This window comes from Rattus rattus, chromosome 14 (genome assembly GCF_011064425.1).
Source record: "Rattus rattus isolate New Zealand chromosome 14, Rrattus_CSIRO_v1, whole genome shotgun sequence".
Lineage (NCBI taxonomy): Eukaryota > Metazoa > Chordata > Mammalia > Rodentia > Muridae > Rattus > Rattus rattus.
Genome location: NC_046167.1, coordinates 47,188,220 through 47,208,467, shown reverse-complemented (window position 1 = coordinate 47,208,467; position 20,248 = coordinate 47,188,220). Strand labels below are relative to the sequence as shown.

At 37.9% G+C, this 20,248-nt stretch overlaps 1 protein-coding gene across 1 annotated transcript; it reads right to left on the bottom strand.

Annotated features, from left to right (window-relative positions):
* Positions 1-2,076: 2,076 nt before the first annotated feature.
* Positions 2,077-9,362, bottom strand: LOC116883878 (prolactin-5A1-like). The gene is given in 7 exon segments (XM_032885144.1): positions 2,077-2,371; positions 3,154-3,280; positions 3,282-3,324; positions 3,327-3,342; positions 4,305-4,412; positions 7,408-7,586; positions 9,341-9,362. Coding segments are annotated over 7 exon segments (681 nt in total). The 3' UTR covers positions 2,077-2,185.
* Positions 9,363-20,248: the final 10,886 nt, after the last annotated feature.

Here is a 20,248-nt window from a genome sequence, read left to right as displayed (position 1 = left end):
AGACCTATCAGAATCACACCAGACATCTCACCAGAGACTATGAAAGTCCAGAAGATCCTGGACAGATGTCATACAGACCCTAAGAGAACACAAATGCCAGCCTAGGTTACTGTATCCAGCAAAACTCTCAATGAACATAGATGGAGAAACAAAGATATTCCATGACAAAACCAAATTTACACAATATCCTTCTACAAATCCAGCCCTACAAAGGATAATAAATGGTAAAGCCCAACACAAGGAGGCAAGCTGCACCCTAGAAAAAGCAAGAAACTAATTGTTTTTCAATAAAACAAAGAGAAGACAAGCACACAAACATAATTTCACCTCCAAACACGAAGATAAAAGGAAGCAACAATCACTATTCCTTAATATCCCTCAATATCAATGGACTCAATTCCACAATAAAAAGACACATATTAACAAACTGGATATATAATGAGGACCCAATATTTTGCTGCCTACAGGAAACACACCTCAGACACAAAGACAGACACAACCTCAGAGTAAAAGACTGGAAAACTACTTTCCAAGCAAATGGTCTGAAGAAGCAAGCTGGAGTAGCCATTGTAATGTAAAATAAAAATGGTTTTCAACCGAAAGTCATCCAAAAAGATAAGGAAGGACACTTCATATTCATCGCCATTCTCAGGTGAGGAATATCGAATGGCTGAGAAGCACCTAAAGAAATGTTCAACATCTTTAGTCATAAGGGAAATGCAAATCAAAACATCCCTGAGATTCCACCTCACACCAGTCAGAATGGCTAATATCAAAAACTCTGGCAATAGCAGATGCTGGTGAGGATGTGGAGAAAGAGGAACACTCCTCCATTGTTGATGGGATTGCAGACTGGTACAACCATTCTGGAAATCAGTCTGGATGTTCCTCAGAAAATTGGACATTGAACTACCTGAGGACTCAGCTATACCTCTCTTGGGCATATACCCAAAAATGCCCCAACATATAACAAAGACACATGCTCCACTATGTTCATAGCCTCATTTATAATAGCCAGAAGCTGAAAAGAACCCAGATGCCCTTCAATAGAGGAATGGATGCAGAAAATGTGGTACATCTACACAATGGAATATTACTCAGCTATCAAAAACAATGACTTTATGAAATTCATAGGCAAATGGAGGGAACTGGAAAATATCATCCTGAGTGAGATAACCCAATCACAGGAAAACACACATAATATGCACTCTTTGATAAGTGGATATTAGCCCAAATGCTTGAATTGCACTAGATGCACAGAACACATGAAACTCAAGAAGGATGACCAAAATGTGGATGCTTCACTCCTTTAAAAGGGGAACAAGAATACCCTTAGGAGGCAATAGGGAGGCAAGGTTAGAACAGAGGCTGATGGAATGCCCATTCAGAGCATGCCTCACATGTGACCCATACATATTCATCCACCAAACTACATAAGATGGATGAAGCAAAGAAGTGCAGGCTGACAGGAACTGGACGTAGATATCTCCTGAGAGACACAGCTAGAATATGGGAAATGAATAGGCAAATGCCAGCAGCAAACCACTGAACTGAGAACTGGACCTCTGTTGAAGGAATCAGAGAAAGGACTGAAAGATCTGAAGGGTCTTGAGAACCCATATGAACAACAATGCCAACCAACCATAACTTCCAGTGACTAAGCCACTACACAAAGTCTATAAATGGGCTGACCCTGTGCTCCAACTGCATAGGTAACAATGAATAGCCTAGTAAGAGCACCAGTGGAAGGGGAAGCCCTTGATCCTGCCAAGGCTGCACCCCCAGTGAACGGGATTCTTAGGGGGAAGGTGATAATGGGTGGAGAATGGGGAGGGGAACACCCATATAGAAAGGGAGGGGTAGGAGTTATGGGGATGTTTGCCCAAAAACTGGGAAAGGGAATAACGTTTGAAATGTAAATAAGAAATACCCAATTTAAATAAAGATGGAAAAATAGATACTATTCACTTTATAGAGAGTAGAGTGAGATATGGTACAAAGGTTGGCTAGAAGTGGGTAGAGGGAAGGAGTATGTACGTAATTGTATTTAATTAAACATAACAATTAAAAGAGAAGTTATCCTTTACATTTATTCACACATTTAAGTACAATAAAACGTAAAGAATCTTTAAGGATTGGATCCGTATGGACTGCCCCAAAAATAGATAAGAAGGATGAGAGCTTTTTATTCATTAGGCACAATTTTGTTTCTCAGGATATTGACATAATCAGAAACCTTCTCTGCATCACTGTCCAAGCAGAAGAATAAACTATGCAAACCAAATAGTTGAGTTCTTCTTTTTGATTTCTGTACATATGGCTCTCCTGACCAGGCAGGGTAGTTCTCCTTCTCCTTAAGTTCAGGATGAACCTATTCACCAAATGAAAGTCAGCCAGTTATTATTTACATTATTAATATTTATTGAGCTTCATTAATTGAGAATTTTAAATGATATTTTGAAAAATGTTATGAATGTATACCTTAAGAAAGAACATGTTTTTCATATGTGTGGACCAGGGTACTACCAATCTGTTAGTTATCTAAAAACTAGACAGAAGAACCATGCATATATTTTTGTAATGTAGTTGATCCAAGATGAAATATATCATTTTAGGAGTAGACAGAAATGCTACTTGACTATGGACAAGATTTTGACCAAGGAACAATGAAGAATCTATAATCATTTCTCTTATGAGGAAACCTCCATGTTCTCAGTGTCATCCCTGATGTGCCATTTGTTGTTCATTAGTCTCTTTAATAGACAATTTTTCTTTCTTCCCTTTCAACTATTTTTTCCATAAATTACAGACACAAAGTTACAGAACTGATGAGGCTTGTACCTGGCAGGTTCAAGTTCTTTCAATTTAAGGATGATTGTGCTGAAATAGTTGGGATGCTTTGACTCTGCCCAGGAAATTCATTGTCCATGTTATTTCTAGGAATCATTAATATATCAGGAGAGCCCTGTGTTTTGGTGTACTGAAGAAACTATTTGTGAGCTGCCACAAACCTTTCAGTCCCTAGACTGTTTATGAGATTACTTGGTGAAATTTTACTGTGGCAGGCAGAAAATTAGTCCCAAGTTTAGTTTTCATTATAGGTTATAGTTTTCATAAGGAACAAAACTTTAAGGTTTAAAAGAGATGCCTTACCTGGCTGAGTATAGTCTTAATGTCCTGCAGATTTTTCGTGAGCTTTTTGATTTGTCTATCAATCAATTTAACTTTTGATATGATAGCATAAGGAGTTCCATCAAGATTAGCCATGTTGTTTTCTACATGGTATGGAAGATTTTTCCAGGCAGCCAACATTCTGATTATCACGTTCAGAAGTACTGCAGGCTAAGCAAAAATGATCGAGCATCATATTAATATAAGGGTACAAGTGGAGGTTGAAATACATGTGATAACTAGTTCAGTCTTCATGGCTTGTGACGTTTTGATGATTGATTGAAGCAATACTGAATCAGTAGTTTGAGAAGTGTCTAGCCATGGAGAAGCTCCAAGTACGCACTTTCTCTTTCTTCACCTTTTCTTATGTTTTAAAATTGTTATGTGCCTAGCAGATATACAGAATGCTGGTCTAGTAAATCATTGGGAAGAATAGGTGATATGGGTGTCATGTGTACATATATTATGATAATTACTTTAAATCATGCAGATATTGTTTATGAGCTGGTTATCAGATGAGAAGCCTATACATATACATATATATACATATATATTCCTCCTAGATCCCTACTCACTCTTAAATATATATAGTATTATATATATATATGTATATATATATATATATACACATTAGAACTGCCTGCTTAATCCATATCTATACCCCATAAAATATGAATTGTATTTTACTGGACCTGCATGTAAAGACCCTAGAGAATGGTGTCAGGTAAGAGTAGAGAAGAAGGCAGAAGAGCAGAAGTACAAGAAACATCTTGCAAGTCAAGAAGAGTTGATGCCATCGTTAGTAGCATATAAAGCTTCCCAAGGAAATGCTTTAGTAATAGTAAAAATTGAAACTCTAGTTCTTTTAAAAAATGCCTGCATGTGAGAATAAATTTAACCGTGAACATTCAAATCAATTAAAAGTCTCTTCCATAATAAAATGTTCAATCCTAATGGTAAAACTGTTATTAAAATAGAGAATGATTCATGACCAATTCGTGGCTATGCCTTAAAGTTTCTCTTTTATGTACTTTATTAGTTATATGGTATGACTTTCTTGTGTTGCTTTTCTTTCTGCACATTCCTGATGGTTTGTTTACTGTGTCTAGATAGTATCTGTCATCAAGACTTACCTCCATTCTTTCAGCTTTCCTTTTGTTGTTAGGAATAGAGCGGGATGAAGTGTGACAGGTCATGGCAGGCCTGTTCTGGAATGTCTGGTGTGGGTCATACTCTGTATACTGGAAATAAAGACAAAATCAATTGGTGTTTTATAATTGAGTAACTGAAATTGTGAGCAGTTAATTATTAATGCATTTTCTATAGGTGCTTAAAATGTTTATTTTCTTAGTTTTTTTTTTTTTTGGTAGAATTTCACCTATGAGTACTGTATTTATCTAATGATCACCCTACACTCTGCTCTCTGAAAGTCCTCGTAGATTCATACTCTCTCTTAACTTTATGATTTCATTTTTCAAAGACAAGGTGTTCTTCCTTAAGTTTATTTGACATATGATGAACACACACACACACACACACACACACACACCTACAATTAATTAATGGACAGATATTCAAGGTCTCAATAAGCTATTATTTTTTCACATTTCATAAAAGAAATCCCACAATTCTCATTAATTTATTTTCTTGAAGAATTTAACCAGATATACCTTGAATAAATGAAATTGATGTATGTGATAAGGGATGGAGAACTTGAGCACTCCTGAGGCACACAAACAAATATAAATACCTATATGTAAATATAGCCTAAGTCAATTTAGTGTTGCTCATATGTCTATGTGCTTGTAGATAATGACTTCTGATTGTGTAACATATCGAGGGGCTTCTCACTGAAGAATACTGGTTCTCCATCTACTTGAGGTGATTAATTGCTTTTAACTTTTCTTGTATTGATAGGGAAATTGTCAAAATTCTCCTGTCCATGAGTTAAGATGTCAAGAGTATATTAAATCTCTAAATTAATAAATTAAAAAGAAACCCTTTATCTACTTACTTCTTGTCATTGGAGGTGTAAATTTTCTTGTCTGACCACTTAACTTTTCATCTCTTTAGAACTTTACTGTTCTTATTTCTCTATTAAAAGTTACTATTTACAAAGGAAGCACTAAAACATCAAATTTACAAAATACTATCTTAATGATTATCTTTTTATAGGATTAGAGTCAAATATCTAGTACATATATGCCTTTAAACTTATGATTTCTGTTGGAGCAAATTGATATACTTACTTTAATTACATGTTATAAAATTATATTTTTACTTTCTATTAGCATTGGCTCTATATACCTTGAATATATCAAATTCATGATGATTTAATAATGTAATCATGTTGATTGCAATAGTATCAAAGTATTTCTTAGGAAATACTCCACAATGAAAAATTTAAATTGTAAAACATAATTAAATATTTACATATTCATATCTAAATATTTTATGTTCCTATATATTATTTACCACATTCATTATTTAAATTTAATAATCAGCTGAATTGTTAGTCTTTCATGAGTTGTTAGGGATCTTAAGATTAAAGGTTGCCAACCAGGAATGGAGAATAAAAAAACAAAACAGCAACTACAGAAGACAATATTAATACATATTTACTGCTCTCATGGTGCCTTGTGCTGATTCTCTTCGATATTGCAGCTCTCATCTGCCTCCTGGATTGAGATAAAGTGGATAAGATCCAGCCTTCAAAGTAGATTTATCAGGGAGAGAAAGCCTGTTTATATTTATAACTCAGTTCTTATAATGGTAAACTCATCTCCTCAAATTCTTTGAACAGTGGCCTCTAGATTTGGGGGTTTTGAAATTGTTTCAGCCATACTAATTCTTTTCAATATAAGGGATTCATCCAACTTGATTCTCCTTTATTGGCTATCTGCAGTGATCTAAGTGAAGAATGCTGTGGATACCAACCCCAGCACCCAAGAACAGGACCTTAGAGGTCTTTTCATTCATTTCTTTTAGGACATTCTATCAAGAGTAGAAAGTTAAGGGAGGGGGAAGGGGGCACAGGATCAGGTATGGGAAGAGACAGGAGAGAAGTTCAGAGGTTCAGGAGAATGAATAGAAATAAGTAGCAGTGGGGGTGGAGAACGGGGTGTGTTTGGGGGCTACCACTAGAAATTCTCACATGCCAGGGAAACAAGAGATTCCCAGTACCTAGTGGGGATGACATTAGCTGAAATATCCAACAGAAGGTTAGATAGAACTTGAAGAGACCAACTCCAGTAGATAAGCATGGCCAGTAGTTGAGGAATATGGCCACCCACCCATCTCAAAATTTTTAACCCAGAATTGTTCCTGTCTAAAGGAAATGCAGGGACAAAAAAATGAAGGAGAGACTAAAGGAAAGTCCATTCAGAGACCATCACTACTTGGGATTCATTTCATCTGCAGACACCAAACACTGACACTATTGCTGATGCCAAGAAGTGCTCGCAGACAGGAGCCTAGTATGTTTGCCCTCTGAGAGGCTCTGCCAGCATCTGACTGAGACAGGTGCAAATACTCACAGCCAACCATCAAACTGAGCCTTGGGGAAGACGATGGTAGAGTTAGGGGAAGGAATGAAAGAGCTGAAGGGGATTGTAACCTCATGGGAAGAACAACAGTATCTATCAACTAGCAGGACTGCCCTCCCCCAGACCTCTCATAGAATAAACCACCAATTAAAGAGGTTATATGGTTAGGTCCATGGCTGTAGCTACATATTTAATATGTAGCTACATATTGCTTTATCTGGCATCAGTGTGAGGGGAGGCCCTTGGTTTTGTGGAGCCTTTTGCCCCAGAGTAGGGGGATGCTGCAGGGGTGAGGCAAGAGTGGGTGGATGGGTGAGGGAGCACCTCTTAGAGGAAAAGGGGAGAGAAGATGGGATGGTGAGTTTGTGGAGGAGAGACCGGGAAGAAGGACAACATTTCACATGTAAATAAATAAAATAACTAATTAATAAAAAACATATTAGAGAAAATCTCTAAAAATTGCATTCAAAAGTATTTTTAAAATACTTTCATTTTTTTAAAAAAATTAGTGAGTTTATAAAACCAACTTCTCTCCTCACAGTCTACTGGTTGATGCTTTCCTGAGCCTGTGAATGTATATTATTTAGATTTTGGTTCATGATGTCTTGCCATTTAACCTGTAGTACACCCAGTTACTGTATTGACATAGGAAACTTTTTGTGGAGAAGTCAGATCTTAGTGAGGTACTTACAAAGTCATTTAATGTTTCTGAAGAGAGGGTGTTGAAGCTCTCAGATATGGTGCTTGTCATGTTAAAAAAGTAGTTGAGGACCTTCTGGCAACCTCCATTTTCCATGATACATCTCGGTACACTGGCCACATTCTCCCACATGAGCAAGTTTGACAGAAGCAGCAGCAGAAGTGCCCCTGCTATAAGGAATGAAATCACAGAGACAAACTATTCATGTGAAGTCACAAGAGTCATGTTGTCTAGTGAAACCTGGCCTAGCAGCTGTGCCCTCTATTACACAGCATCCTATATCTGAGTGGGGGTGAGGGGAAAAATCATCTTCTACTATGGAAATGTAGTCAACAATTTTCATTATATAGCATGAAAGAGGGGTTCTAGGACCTCTGCTGTGACCACACCCAATTTGTGACAATGGTATGTCCTAGCTTCACTAACAATGTGCTTTGACAGATATAAACCTAAAACATATCAATCATTTGTCATTTCAAGAGGGAGGAAGCATCAACTGCCACTATAAAAAGGAAATTTATACTTCAATGATACTACTATGAACTGTTTCTTTATATTGAAATGTGTATCTTGGACTGGGGGAATGTCTTGCTGGTTCAAATACTCATCAAGAAAGCGTAAAGGTTGGAATTAGAATTTCTGGACTCTGTGATATTTCAGTTTCCCTATAATTGTACATCTACAAGTGAGGACCTGGAATCCACAGCACAAGCCTGCTAGCAGGAGTAGTCAGAATGGTCATCTGTCTTTGCGTCTTTGCATTTCATTAAGAAACCTCACCCCTATGAACTAAGGAGAGCAATTTTCTATAAAACAAAACTTTCATTCTCCATACCGTACATATACAAAAAGAAACACCCATAAATGTGCACACTATACACAGTCCATGAAAATAAAAAGAAGAAATAAATTGCAAGCCTTCAGGAAAACTAAATTTTACAGAGACTTTTATAAATATAAATTGAAATGTCCAAAATTAAATTGAGAATTGTAAGAATATTTATGCACAGGAAATAAATACCTACATTCTAGTAGACAAATAATTAAATATATCACAGAATGTGTAATGTACAACTTAACTAAACAGTAGATTAAATGTAATATTAATTAAGTAAAATAATATTTTCAGAATGTATAGTGTATGGTACTCTTCCCTGAGTTTATTTGACATTTGTTGAACACACACACACACACACCTACAATTAATTAATGGATAAAAATATAAGGTCTAAATAAGCTACTTTTCTTTTACATTTCCTAAAATAAATCCCATAATTCCCATTAATTCTTTTTCTTAAAATATTATTAAAATATTATTAAGAATGTAAAGACAAGAAGCTCCTGTAGCTCATATTTTTATTTGCAAATTTATTAGAGTGAAACCAAATTCTCAAAGCTCTATAAGATACACTTCTGCTAGTGTTGTCTGTCTTAGCTGAGCATTGGATGCTTAATCTAGTTGACTCAAGTCAGGCAGATCATGGTGCCTTGCAACTTGAAAGTGTTAACTGCATGATTTAGGAGTTGTGACAAATTAGACTCACAGACTCCAGGGTTTTCATCTGAGGAACAGTTCTCAGTCAGCAGCACAGCATTTTTGAGACAGGCCATCCCTTGCTCCGGAGCTTTCCTGTGGATTGGAAGCTATGTGGACGTATCTCTAGTTTCTACACATTAGAGATCAGTAATGTACCCACCTTTTCTCCTCACTCCCATGAAGAAAACACATGTTGTACAGTTAACATATAGCTTTGAAACAAGGAAGGTTAACCGTTTTGAGAAGTACTATTCTAAATACCCTGCACAGTTCGCTTATAGCCAACATTGGAATATTGTAAATACTACATGACAGCAGAGAATGTGTCTATTGCTATAACATTATGCATTAATTAAACTTTAAGGGCCTAAGTAAGGGAATACTTACAGGGATGTGGTTGAATCTGCATCTCTGAAAAATCCCACAACGTGGGTACGGACTGAGAAAAGCTGCTTCACTAGAATCTTGTCTTTGGTTAACTTCCCACCACCTATATAGTCCATCAGATCTCCCCAAAGCTATGCAGAGATTGTCTGCAGGTGGAAAGAAGCTGTTCAATTCTAGGTAGGGCCTAGTGACCCCTCAGGATATGTTAACTGCCTCATCAACATTACAGTAGTTGTAGGTACACCTTTTCCCTAATTTGTATGCAGTGACTAATTTTCATGAGGTCACAAATTACTATAGTCCCATCTACTTCCGGATGTTTGATGTTCATGTCACAGTCAGAGGAATGTAGCCACTTCCTAACACTTCATTCTCTCCCTCAGGCACCAGTGTTCATCTGTTAACTCTTTACAAAACTACTTGAACCACTAAAAGTTTGTATATTTTAGGTTATTATATGACCATCAGGCGTCCACAGCATAGTAACAATCATTTATTCTCAGCACTTTAGTTGATATGAATCTTTGCCACCAAACATAAAGCTTTTCTTTGCTACTTAGGCAGATAAGAGAATAAATGATTGTTACTATGTTTCCCAGTCCTGTTTATGTTTCCCATCTGTTAGTCTATGTCATTTTATTGGGGGAATTTTGTTCACTGATGTTGTGAGACTTTAAGAAGCAATGATTGTGGCTTCCTGTTATTTTTGTTGTTAGATATGAAATTATGGTTGCGTGGCTCTCTTACTTTGTGTTTGTTCTAAGATCAATTTCTTTCTTGTGTTTAATTCCTTCCTTTTGTTCAAGTTTTCTACCTATCATCCTTTATAGGGCTGGATAGGTGGAAAGACATTGTTTAAATTTGGTTTTGTCACGGAATATGTTTGTTTCTTCATCCATAGTAATTGAATGGTAATTGAGAATTTTGCTGGGTATAGTAGCCTGGACTGGCACTTTTGTACTTTTAGTGTCTATATGATATTTGCCCAAGGTCCTCTGGCCTTTAGAGCCCCCTGTTAAGAATTCTGGTGTAATTCTGATAGGTCTGCCGTCATATGTCACTTGACTTTTTCCTATTGCCACTTTAAATATTCTTTCTCTTTTCAGTGCATTTGGTGTTTTGGTTATTATGTAACAGGAAGAATTTCTTTTCTGTTCCTATCTGGTGTTTTGTAGGCTTCTTGTATGTTTATGAACATCTATTTTTTTTCAGTTAGGAAAGTTTTCTTCTAGAATTTTGTTGATGTTTACTGGCCCTTTGTGTTGGGAAACTTTGCTCTTTTATATATCTATTATCCTTAGCAGTGATCTTTTGATTGTGTCCTGGATTTAATGAATGTCATGGATTAGGAGCCTTTCTCATTTTGCATTTTCTTTGACGGTTGTGTTAATGTTTTTTTTTTTTTTATGGTATCTTCTGCTCCTGTGATTCTCTCTTCTATCTCTTGAATTCTGTTGGTGATGCTTACATGTATGACTCCTGATCTCTTTCCTAGGTTTTCTATCTCCAGGTCCCTCCTTGTGATTTCTTTATTGCTATTTCCATTTTTTAGATCCTGGATGGCTTTGTTCATTTCTGTCACCTATTTACCTGTGTTCTTCTATATTTCTTTAAGGGATTTATTTATGTACCTTTTAAAGTCCTCTATCATCCTTATGAGATGTGATTTTAGATGAGAATCTTGCTTTTCAGGGGTGTTGGAGTCCGAGAGCTTGCTGTGATATGAGAACTGAGTTTTGATAATGACAAGTAGCATTGGTTTCTATTGCTTATGTTTCCTGGTTGCCTCTGGCCCTCTGGTTATCTCTGGTGTTAGCTGGCCTTGCTCCCTCTGATTTGTGCTTGCTACTCCTGTGAGCCTATGATCTTGAGTATGTCAGCACTGTTGTGGGCCAAGCTTTCTCTGTGAGGGATTGGAATGTAGAGGACTGTAGCACAGGGTCACCTACCAGTTACTGATGGAAACCAGAAGGATCTTGTCTTTGGTTGTGCTGCAGTTCCTGAGTCCAATGGGCCCTGGGCAGGTCCCACTTGGGCCATGTATACGGCAGTAGTGGTGGTCTCAACTGTGAGCTTGGGTTTGTCAACAGTCCTTGGGCACAAGCTTTCTATTGGGAGGATTGGAGTGTAGAAGGCTGTAGCACATGGTAATCTCTAGGGTGCAGATGGAAACTGGAAGGCTTGCTTTCACATTCATTTTTTCTTTCCATCTTTATTAAAGTGGGTATTTCTCATTACAATTCGATTGTTATTCCCTTTCCTGGTTTCCAGGCCAACATCCCCTAACCCCTCCCCTCCCCTTCTTATGGGTCTTCCCCTCCCCATCGTCCCCCCATTACTGCCCTCCCCCCAAAATCACATTCACTGGGGGTTCAGTCGTGGCAGAACCAAGGGTTTCCCCTTCCACTGGTGCTCTTCCTAGGCTATTCATTGCTACCTATGAGGTTGGAGCCCAGGGTCAGTCCATGTATAGTCTTTGGGTAGTGGCTTAGTCCCTGAAAGCTCTGGTTGGTTGGCATTGTTGTTCATATGGGGTCTCAAGACATTTCAAGCTCTTTCAGTCCTTTCTAAGATTCCTTCAATGGGGATCCCGTTCTCAGTTCAGTGGTTTAATGATGGCATTCGCCTATGTATTTGCTATATTCAGACTGTGTCTCTCAGGAGAGATCTACATCCGGTTCCTGTCAGCCTGCACTACTTTGCTTCATCCATCTTACCTAGTTTGGTGACTGTATATGTATGGGCCACATGTGGGGCAGGCTCTGAATGGGTGCTCCTTCTGACTCTGTTCTAAACTTTGCCTCCCTATTCCCTCCCAAGGGTATTCTTGTTTCCCTTTTAAAGAAGGAGTGAAGCATTCACATTTTGGTCATCCTTCTTGAGTTTTGATGTGCTCTTGGATTCAGTTTGCCAGAATTTTATTGAGTATTTTTACATCGATATTCATAAGGGATATTGGTCTGAAGTTCTCTTTCTTTGTTGGATCTTTGTGTGGTTTAGGTATAAGAGTAATTGTGGCTTCATAGAAGGAATTCAGTAGTGTTCCATCTGTTTCAATTTTGTGGAATAGTTTGGATAGTATTGGTATGAGGTCTTCTATGAAGGTCTGATAGAATTCTGCACTGAACCCATCTGGACTTGGGCTCTTTTTGGTTGGGAGATCTTTAATGACTGCTTCTATTTCTTTTGGAGTTATGGGGTTGTTTAAATGGTTTATCTGTTCCTGATTAACTTTGGTACCTGGTATCCGTCTAGGAAATTTTCCATTTCCTGCAGATTTTCAAGTTTTGTTGAATATAGGCTTTTATAGTAGGATCTGATCATTTTTTGAATTTCCTCTGATTCTGTCTTTATGTCTCCCTTTTCATTTCTGATTTTGTTGATTTGGACACACTCTCTGTGTCCTCTTGTTTGTCTGGCTAAGGATTTATCAATCTTGTTGATTTTCTCACAGAACCAACTTTTGGTTCTGTTGATTCTTTGTATAGTCCTTTTTGTTTCTACTTGGTTGATTTCAGCTCTGAGTTTGATTATTTCCTGCCTTCTACTCCTCCTGGGTGTATTTGCTTCTTTTCTTCTAGAGCTTTGTGTGTGCTGTTAAGCTGCTGTTATATGCTCTCTCCTGTTTCCTTCTGCAGGCATTCAGAGGTATGAGTTTTCCTCTTAGCACAGCTTTCATTATGTCCCATAAGTTTGGGTATGTTGTACCTTCATTTTCATTAAATTCTAAGAAGTCTTTAATTTCCTTCTTTATTTCTTCCATGACCAGGTTATCATTGAGAAGAGCATTGTTCAATTTCCATGTATGTGGGCGTTCTTTCCTTATTGATGTTGAAGACCAGCTTTAGCCATGGTGGTCTGATAGGACACATGATATTTTTTCTATCTTTCTGTATCCATTGAGGCCTGTTTTATGACCAATTATATGGTCAGTTTTGGAGAAAGTACCATGAGGTGGTGAGAAGAAGGTATATCCTTTAGGTTTAGGATAGAATATTCTGTAAGTATCTGTTAAGTCCATTTGGTTCATGACTTCTCTAATTCTGTTATGTCTCTGTTTGATTTCTGTTTCCGTGAGGAGAGTGGGGTGTTGAAATCTCCTACTATTATTGTGTGAGGTGTAATGTGTGCTTTGTACTTTAGTAAATTTCTGTTATGTATGTAGGTTCCCTTGTACTTGGAGGATAGATATTTAGGATTGAGAGTTCATCTAGGTGGATTTTTCCTTTGATGAATATGAAGTGTCCTTCCTTATCTTTTTTGATGACTTTTGGTTGAAAATTGATTTTATTTGATATTAGAATGGCTACTCCAGCTTGCTTCATCAGACCATTTGCTTGGAAAGGTGTTTTCCAGCCTTTCACTCTGAGGTAGTGTGTGTCTTTGTCTCTGAGGTGTGTTTCATGTAGGCAGCAGAATTCAGGGTCCTCATTGCATATCCAGTTTGTTAATCTATGTTGTTTTATTGGGGAGTTGAGTCCATAGATGTTGAGAGATATTAAGGAATAGTGATTGTTCCTTCCAGTTATATTCATGTTTGGATGTGAGATTATGTTTGTGTGCTTTTCTTCTCTTTGTTTTGTTGCCAAGATGATTAGTTCCTTGCTTTTTCTAGGGTGTAGCTTGCTTCTTTATGTTGGGCTTTACCATTTATTATCATTTGTAGGGCTGGATTTGTAGAAAGATATTGTGTAAATTTGGTTTTGTCATGGAATACCTTGGTTTCTCCATCTATGTTAATTGAGAGCTTTGCTGGATACAGTAACCTGGTCTGGCATTTGTGTTCTCTTAGGGTCTGTATGACATCTGTCCAGGATCTTCCGGCTTTCATAGTCTCTGGCTAGAATTCTGGTGTGATTCTGAGAGGTCTGCCTTCATATGTTACTTCACCTTTTTCCCTTACTGCTTTTAATATTCTTTCTTTGTTTTGTGCCTTTGGTGTTTTAACTATTATGTGACGGGAGGTGTTTCTTTTCTGGTCCAATCTATGTGGAGTTCTGTAGGCTTCTTGTATGTTTATGGGCATCTCTTTCGTTAGGTTAGGGAAGTTTTCTTCTATGATTTTGTTGAAGATATTTACTGGTCTTTTGAGCTGGGAGTCTTCACTCTCTTCTACACATATTATCCTTAGGTTTGATCTTCTCATTGATTCCTTGATTTCCTGTAGGTTTTGGACCAGTATCATTTCCCATTTTACATTATCTTTGACAGTTGTGTCGATGATTTCTATGGAATCTTCTGCTCCTGAGATTCTCTCTTCTGTCTCTTGTGTTCTGTTGGTGATGCTTGTATCTATGGTTCCTTGTCTCTTCTTTTGGTTTTCTATATCCACGGTTGTCTCCCTTTGTGCTTTCTTTATTGTTTATATTTCCATTTTTAATTCCTTCAACTGTTTGATTGTGTTTTCCTGGAATTCTTCCCGGAATTTTTGTGATTCCTCTCTGTAGGCTTCTACTTGTTTATTTATATTTTCCTGCATTTCTCTAAGGGAGTTCTTTATGTCTTTCTTAAAGTTCCTCATCATCATGACCAAATGTGATTTTAAATCTAGATCTTGCTTCTCTGGTGTGTTTGGATATTCCGTGTTTGCTTTGGTGGGAGAATTGGGCACTGATGATGCCATGCAGTTTTGGTTTCTGTTGCTTGGTTTTCTGCACTTGCCTCTCACCATCAGGTTGTCTTTGGTGTTATTTTGTTCTGCTATTTCTGACAGTGGCTAGACCGTCCTATAGGCCTGTGTGTCAGCAGTGCTATAGACCTGTTTTCCTGTTTTCTTTCAGTCAGTTATGGGAACAGAGTGTTCTGCTTTCAGGCATGTAGTCTTTCCTGTCTAGTTGTCTTCAGCTGTTCCTGCGGGCCTGTGTCCTGAGTCAACCAGACAGGTCGCTTGGAGCAGAAAAGTTGGTCTTACCTGTGGTCCCATGGCTAAAGTTGCTCCTGGGGTGCTGCTTTTTAGCTCTCTGTGATGGCGGCAACCAGGAGGGCCTGCCCCACCTTTTCCCCGGGCCGCCATGCACCGAAGTCCCAGATGGCATTAGGTGTGTTCCTCTGGAGTCTGAAATGTGGGCAGAGTATTTTCTCTTATGCCTTCCCAGTCCTGTCTACCCCTCTGAAGGTTTAGCTCTCCATCCCAAGGGATTTGTGTGCAGGGATCTATTGATCGGGTCCGTTCAGGTCCAGGTGGTGTCTGGACAGCAAGGGACCTGGAGCTCGAGTGCCCCTTTCTTCCGCTTTCCAGAAGCCCTATACAGTTTCCTCTTGGACCAGGTTTGTGGGCACGGGTGGACAGTATTGGTGGCCTTTCCCGTTCTGCAGTCTCAGGAGTGCCCACCTGTCCAGGTGGTGAGCTCTCTCTCCCTCGGGGTTTGGGCTTGCTTTCACGTTCTTTGCTACTGTGCTCACTGTTCTTGATAGTTTCAAATATATAAGAAATAACCAGTTATTGTTATATAATACATGCTTTTACAGAAAGCAGCATGAATGCTGAATATTTATTCTTGTCTTGTTGAAGAAATCAAAGGTTCTCCTAGAATCCAGCATCAAAGGGGGAAAAGGAAAGAGGAGGGTAAAACAACAGGCAGGGTATCTGAAAAATCCTAAGGAATCATATGATTAATCATGTAAAAGAACCTACCAAGAGCATATGTAAGTCTGTGTAGAGTTTAAATGAAATTTTCTCATCTGAGTTTTCTTTGGTCATTCAAAGTGCTAAAGGTCAACTAAGAAAAATAATATCTTGGAAAATGTCATAATGAAACCTAATATTACATATGGTACTTTTCCTTGTAAATAAAATAATAATTAAAAAGAAATATAGTATGAATTTGAGTGGAAGAATTGAATTATAACAAAATATGGTTAATCATAGAGCTTTCTCTAATGCACTGAAGACATGTCCTTCGTATCACATAGCATCCAGAGACTTTGGGCTCTGTAATTTCTTTACATGATGTTACATGGGATTTAACATAAAACCTCATCATTACATGTATCATTAGCAGCTACGTTTTCACTCAGGATGTGCATATCAGTATTTCAGTGAACCATAAGCCACTTTGGACTTCATCTCTACTTCAGCCAGTTGTGGATTTAATTAGCCAAAGTCAGGGTTTTCCTGCTGTCTTTATTGACATTAGTTGATAAGTTTATTCTTTAACAATTTCCTACATGAGTATTATATTTATATCATCCTTTTACTTCCCTCCAATTATTCTTTCTCTGTTCTTCCCATTCCTTCTCAAACTCATGGCCTCTAAGTTTTTAATTCTGATTGAGCCCAATGTCAAAGTACACATGTATCTATATTCATCTATCTCATGTTTCCTGCTGGGCCAACATAGGTATGTAAAATCATACCTTTCTCTCAGTTGCCACTGAAAATATTGATCTCACTACATTGATCAATATTCATAATATAATGGTGTTGACTGTCAGGAGTTGTGAAAAATCTCAGCATAATTAAGTGGTATTCATAAGTTTATAAGAGCTGTTAAATTGAACTTAAATCCCACCCAACAAGTGGGAAACCATGCTTGGTACTGGAAAATTAGCCAGACTACCTGGGGCTTATGAGGCTATAAATCTTAGAAGAGAATCTATTACCACCATGTTGATAAACCACCATTACTTTCTAACTGCTATGTACATTATAAATCTTATTCTTCTACCCATCAAAGGCTGTAGCTATAATTTTCATCAGAGAAGCTTCTCTTTACAGAAAGCTTTATACAAAACTGCACACATTTATACAAAACTGCACTCAATATAATACAGAGCTCAAGAGATTGGCATCACCCCATCTCAAAATGATATAAATTCAGCTCAGCTCCTGCATCTATAGTTCTAGGAATATTTCAGAAGAAGGGCAAGAATGATTATAGAAACCAGAATACCAGAAAGTCTGTGAGACTCTCCTCTATAAATGGCAGTGTATATATGACCTGAATAATGACAATATCAATAGACATGCTAATGTATACAAGTAAAAATGTCTCAGAGTCCCACTCTTAGACAAAGAATTGCAAGCAACCAATAACCACTGAGAGAAGGAGAATTAACCCCTCCTATGATGAGCCCCTTAACCAGTTAAACAATAGAAAACAGTTAGCCCTCATACCATATGCCTATAAACTACAAAATGAGCCCATCAAGTTGTACATGCACACACACACACACACACACACATACACATGTGTGTGTGTGTGTCTGTATCTATGTATCTATCTTCAACAATAATAAAAATAGGTTATTAATTTGAAAATGGATAGGAATATTTAAAATATCACAGGAAGGCCTACAGACATCAATGGCTACCAGGTCATTATTCCAATTTCCTGCCTTCTGACTTCTCCAGGCAAACCTAGCAGCAGCAAGTTCCACCTTGTCCCCTTTGCACTCCATTTCCTCCTTCAGAGTTCTGCTTATATCCCTGGAGGCCTGTTGACACCCAGTAAAGCCAGCTCTATCTACAATCACAGAGGTCCATTGCCAACAGGTACTACCATGGCTGCTGAGACTAGGCACAGCCAGATGTCTAGAGGCCAGCATAAGAGCATAATCAACAAAAGTTAGGGCAATATGGTATGACTAGAATACAGCTATCACATTACAGGAAGTCCTGGATATCCTCACACACCAGAAGCACAAAAAATGACCTTAAATCTAATCTTATGAAAATGATAGAGGCCTTTAAACAGGAAGTGAATACATCCCTTAAAGAAATACAGGGAAGTACAATCAAACAGATGAGGATAATAAATAAAACTACTCAAGACCTGAAAATGGAAATAGAAGCAATAAAGAAATCACAAAGTGAATCTATGCTAGGGATGGAAAACCTAGAAAAGAGAACAACAATTAAAGATGCAAGCAACATAAACAGAAAGTAAGAGATGGCAAAGAGACTCTCAGGTATACAAGATATGATAAAAGAAACTGATACATGAATGGGTCAACGAAAATGCTACAGCTAAAATGTTTGTAACACAAAACATCCAGGAAACTTGGGACACTACAAAAATACCAAATCTAAGAATAAGGCCAAGAAAATACGTTCAACAAAATCATAGAAGAAAATTTTCCTAACCTGAAGAAAGAGATCCTTAGAAATAGAAAAAGCTTGCAGAACAGCAAATAGATTGGACCAAAAAAGAAAATACTCGTGCCACATGATATTCAAAATATTAAATGTACAAAACAAAGAAAGAATATTAAAAGCCACAAAGATAAAGACAAAGTAACATATAAAGGAAAACTTATCAGAATTATGCCAAACTTTTCAACAGAGTTTAAAAACCAGAAGGGCCGAGAAGATGTTTTGTACTCTTAAAGAGAAATCAGATGCCAGCCATGACTACCATAATTGGGAAAACTTTCATTTACCATAGGTGAAGAAAATAAGATATTCCATGACAAAACCAAATTTAAACAATATCTTTCCACTAATCCAGTCTTATAAAGGATACCAGAAGGAAGTCTCCACTACAAGGAGAGTAACTACACTCAAGAAAATTCAATAAAAATAATTCCTAGCTAAACTAATAGAAAATTTCTCTCTCTCTCTCTCTAAACCAATCTCTCTCTCTCTCTCTCTCTCTCTCCCTCTTCCCCCCTCTCTTTTTCTCTCTGTCTCTCTCTCTGTCTCTCTCTCTCTCTGTCTCTCTGTCTCTCTGTCTCTCTCTCTCTCTCTCTCTCTCTCTCCATCTTTATTAAACTGAGTATTTCTTATTTACATTTCAATTGTTATTACCTTTCCCGGTTTCCAGGCAAACATCCCCCTAATCCTTCCCCCTTCCCTTCTATATGGGTGTTCCCCTCCCCATCCTCCTCCCAATAGCCCTACCCCCAATAACCCTGTTAAAAATGGGGTTCAGAGCTAAACAAAGAATTCACAGCTGAGGAATGCCGTATGGCTGTGAAGCACCTAAAGAAATGTTCAACATCTTTAGTCATAAGGGAAATGCAAATCAAAACAACCCTGAAATTCCACCTCATACCAGTCAGAATGGCTAAAATCAAAATCTCCAGTGACAGCAGCTGCTGGCGAGGATGTGGAGAAAGAGGAACACTCCTTCATTTTTGGTGGGATTGCAGACTCCTACAACCATTCTGGAAATCAGTCTGGAGGTTCCTCAGAAAGTTGGACACTGAACTACCTGAGGATCCAGCTATACCTCTCTTGGGCATATACCCAAAAGATGCCCCAACATATAAAAAAGACACGTGCTCCACTATGTTCATAGCAGCCTTACTTATAATAGCCAGAAGCTGGAAAGAACCCAAATGCCCTTCAACAGAGGAATGTATTAAAAAATGTGCATCTACACAGTGGATTACTACTCAGCAATCAAAAACAATGACTTCAGGAAATTCATAGGCAAATGGAATGAGCTAGAAAATATCATCCTGAGTGAGGTAACACACTCACAGAAAAACACACATGGTATGCACTCATTGATAAGTGGATATTAGCCCCAAATCTCGAAATACCCAAGATGCAAGCCACAGACCACAAGATGCCCAAGAAGAATGATGAGCAAAATGAGAATGCTTCATTCCTTCTTAAAAGCGGGAACAAAAATTTCCATAGGAGGGGATATGGAGGCAAAGTTTAGAGCAGAGATTGTAGGAATGGCCATTCAGATCCTGCCTCACATGTGGCCCATATATGTACAACCACCAAAACTAGATAAGATGGATGAAGTTAAGAAGTTCATGGACGAGATATAGATCTCTCCTGAGAGATACAAACAGAGTATGTCACATACAGGGGTAAATGCTAACAGCAAACCACTGATGTGTGACTATGACCCCCTTTGAGGAATTAGGGGATGGATTGAAGGAAGTGAAGTGGCTTGCAACTCCACAAGAAAAACCATGCCAATGAACCAGAGCTTCCAGGGACTAAAC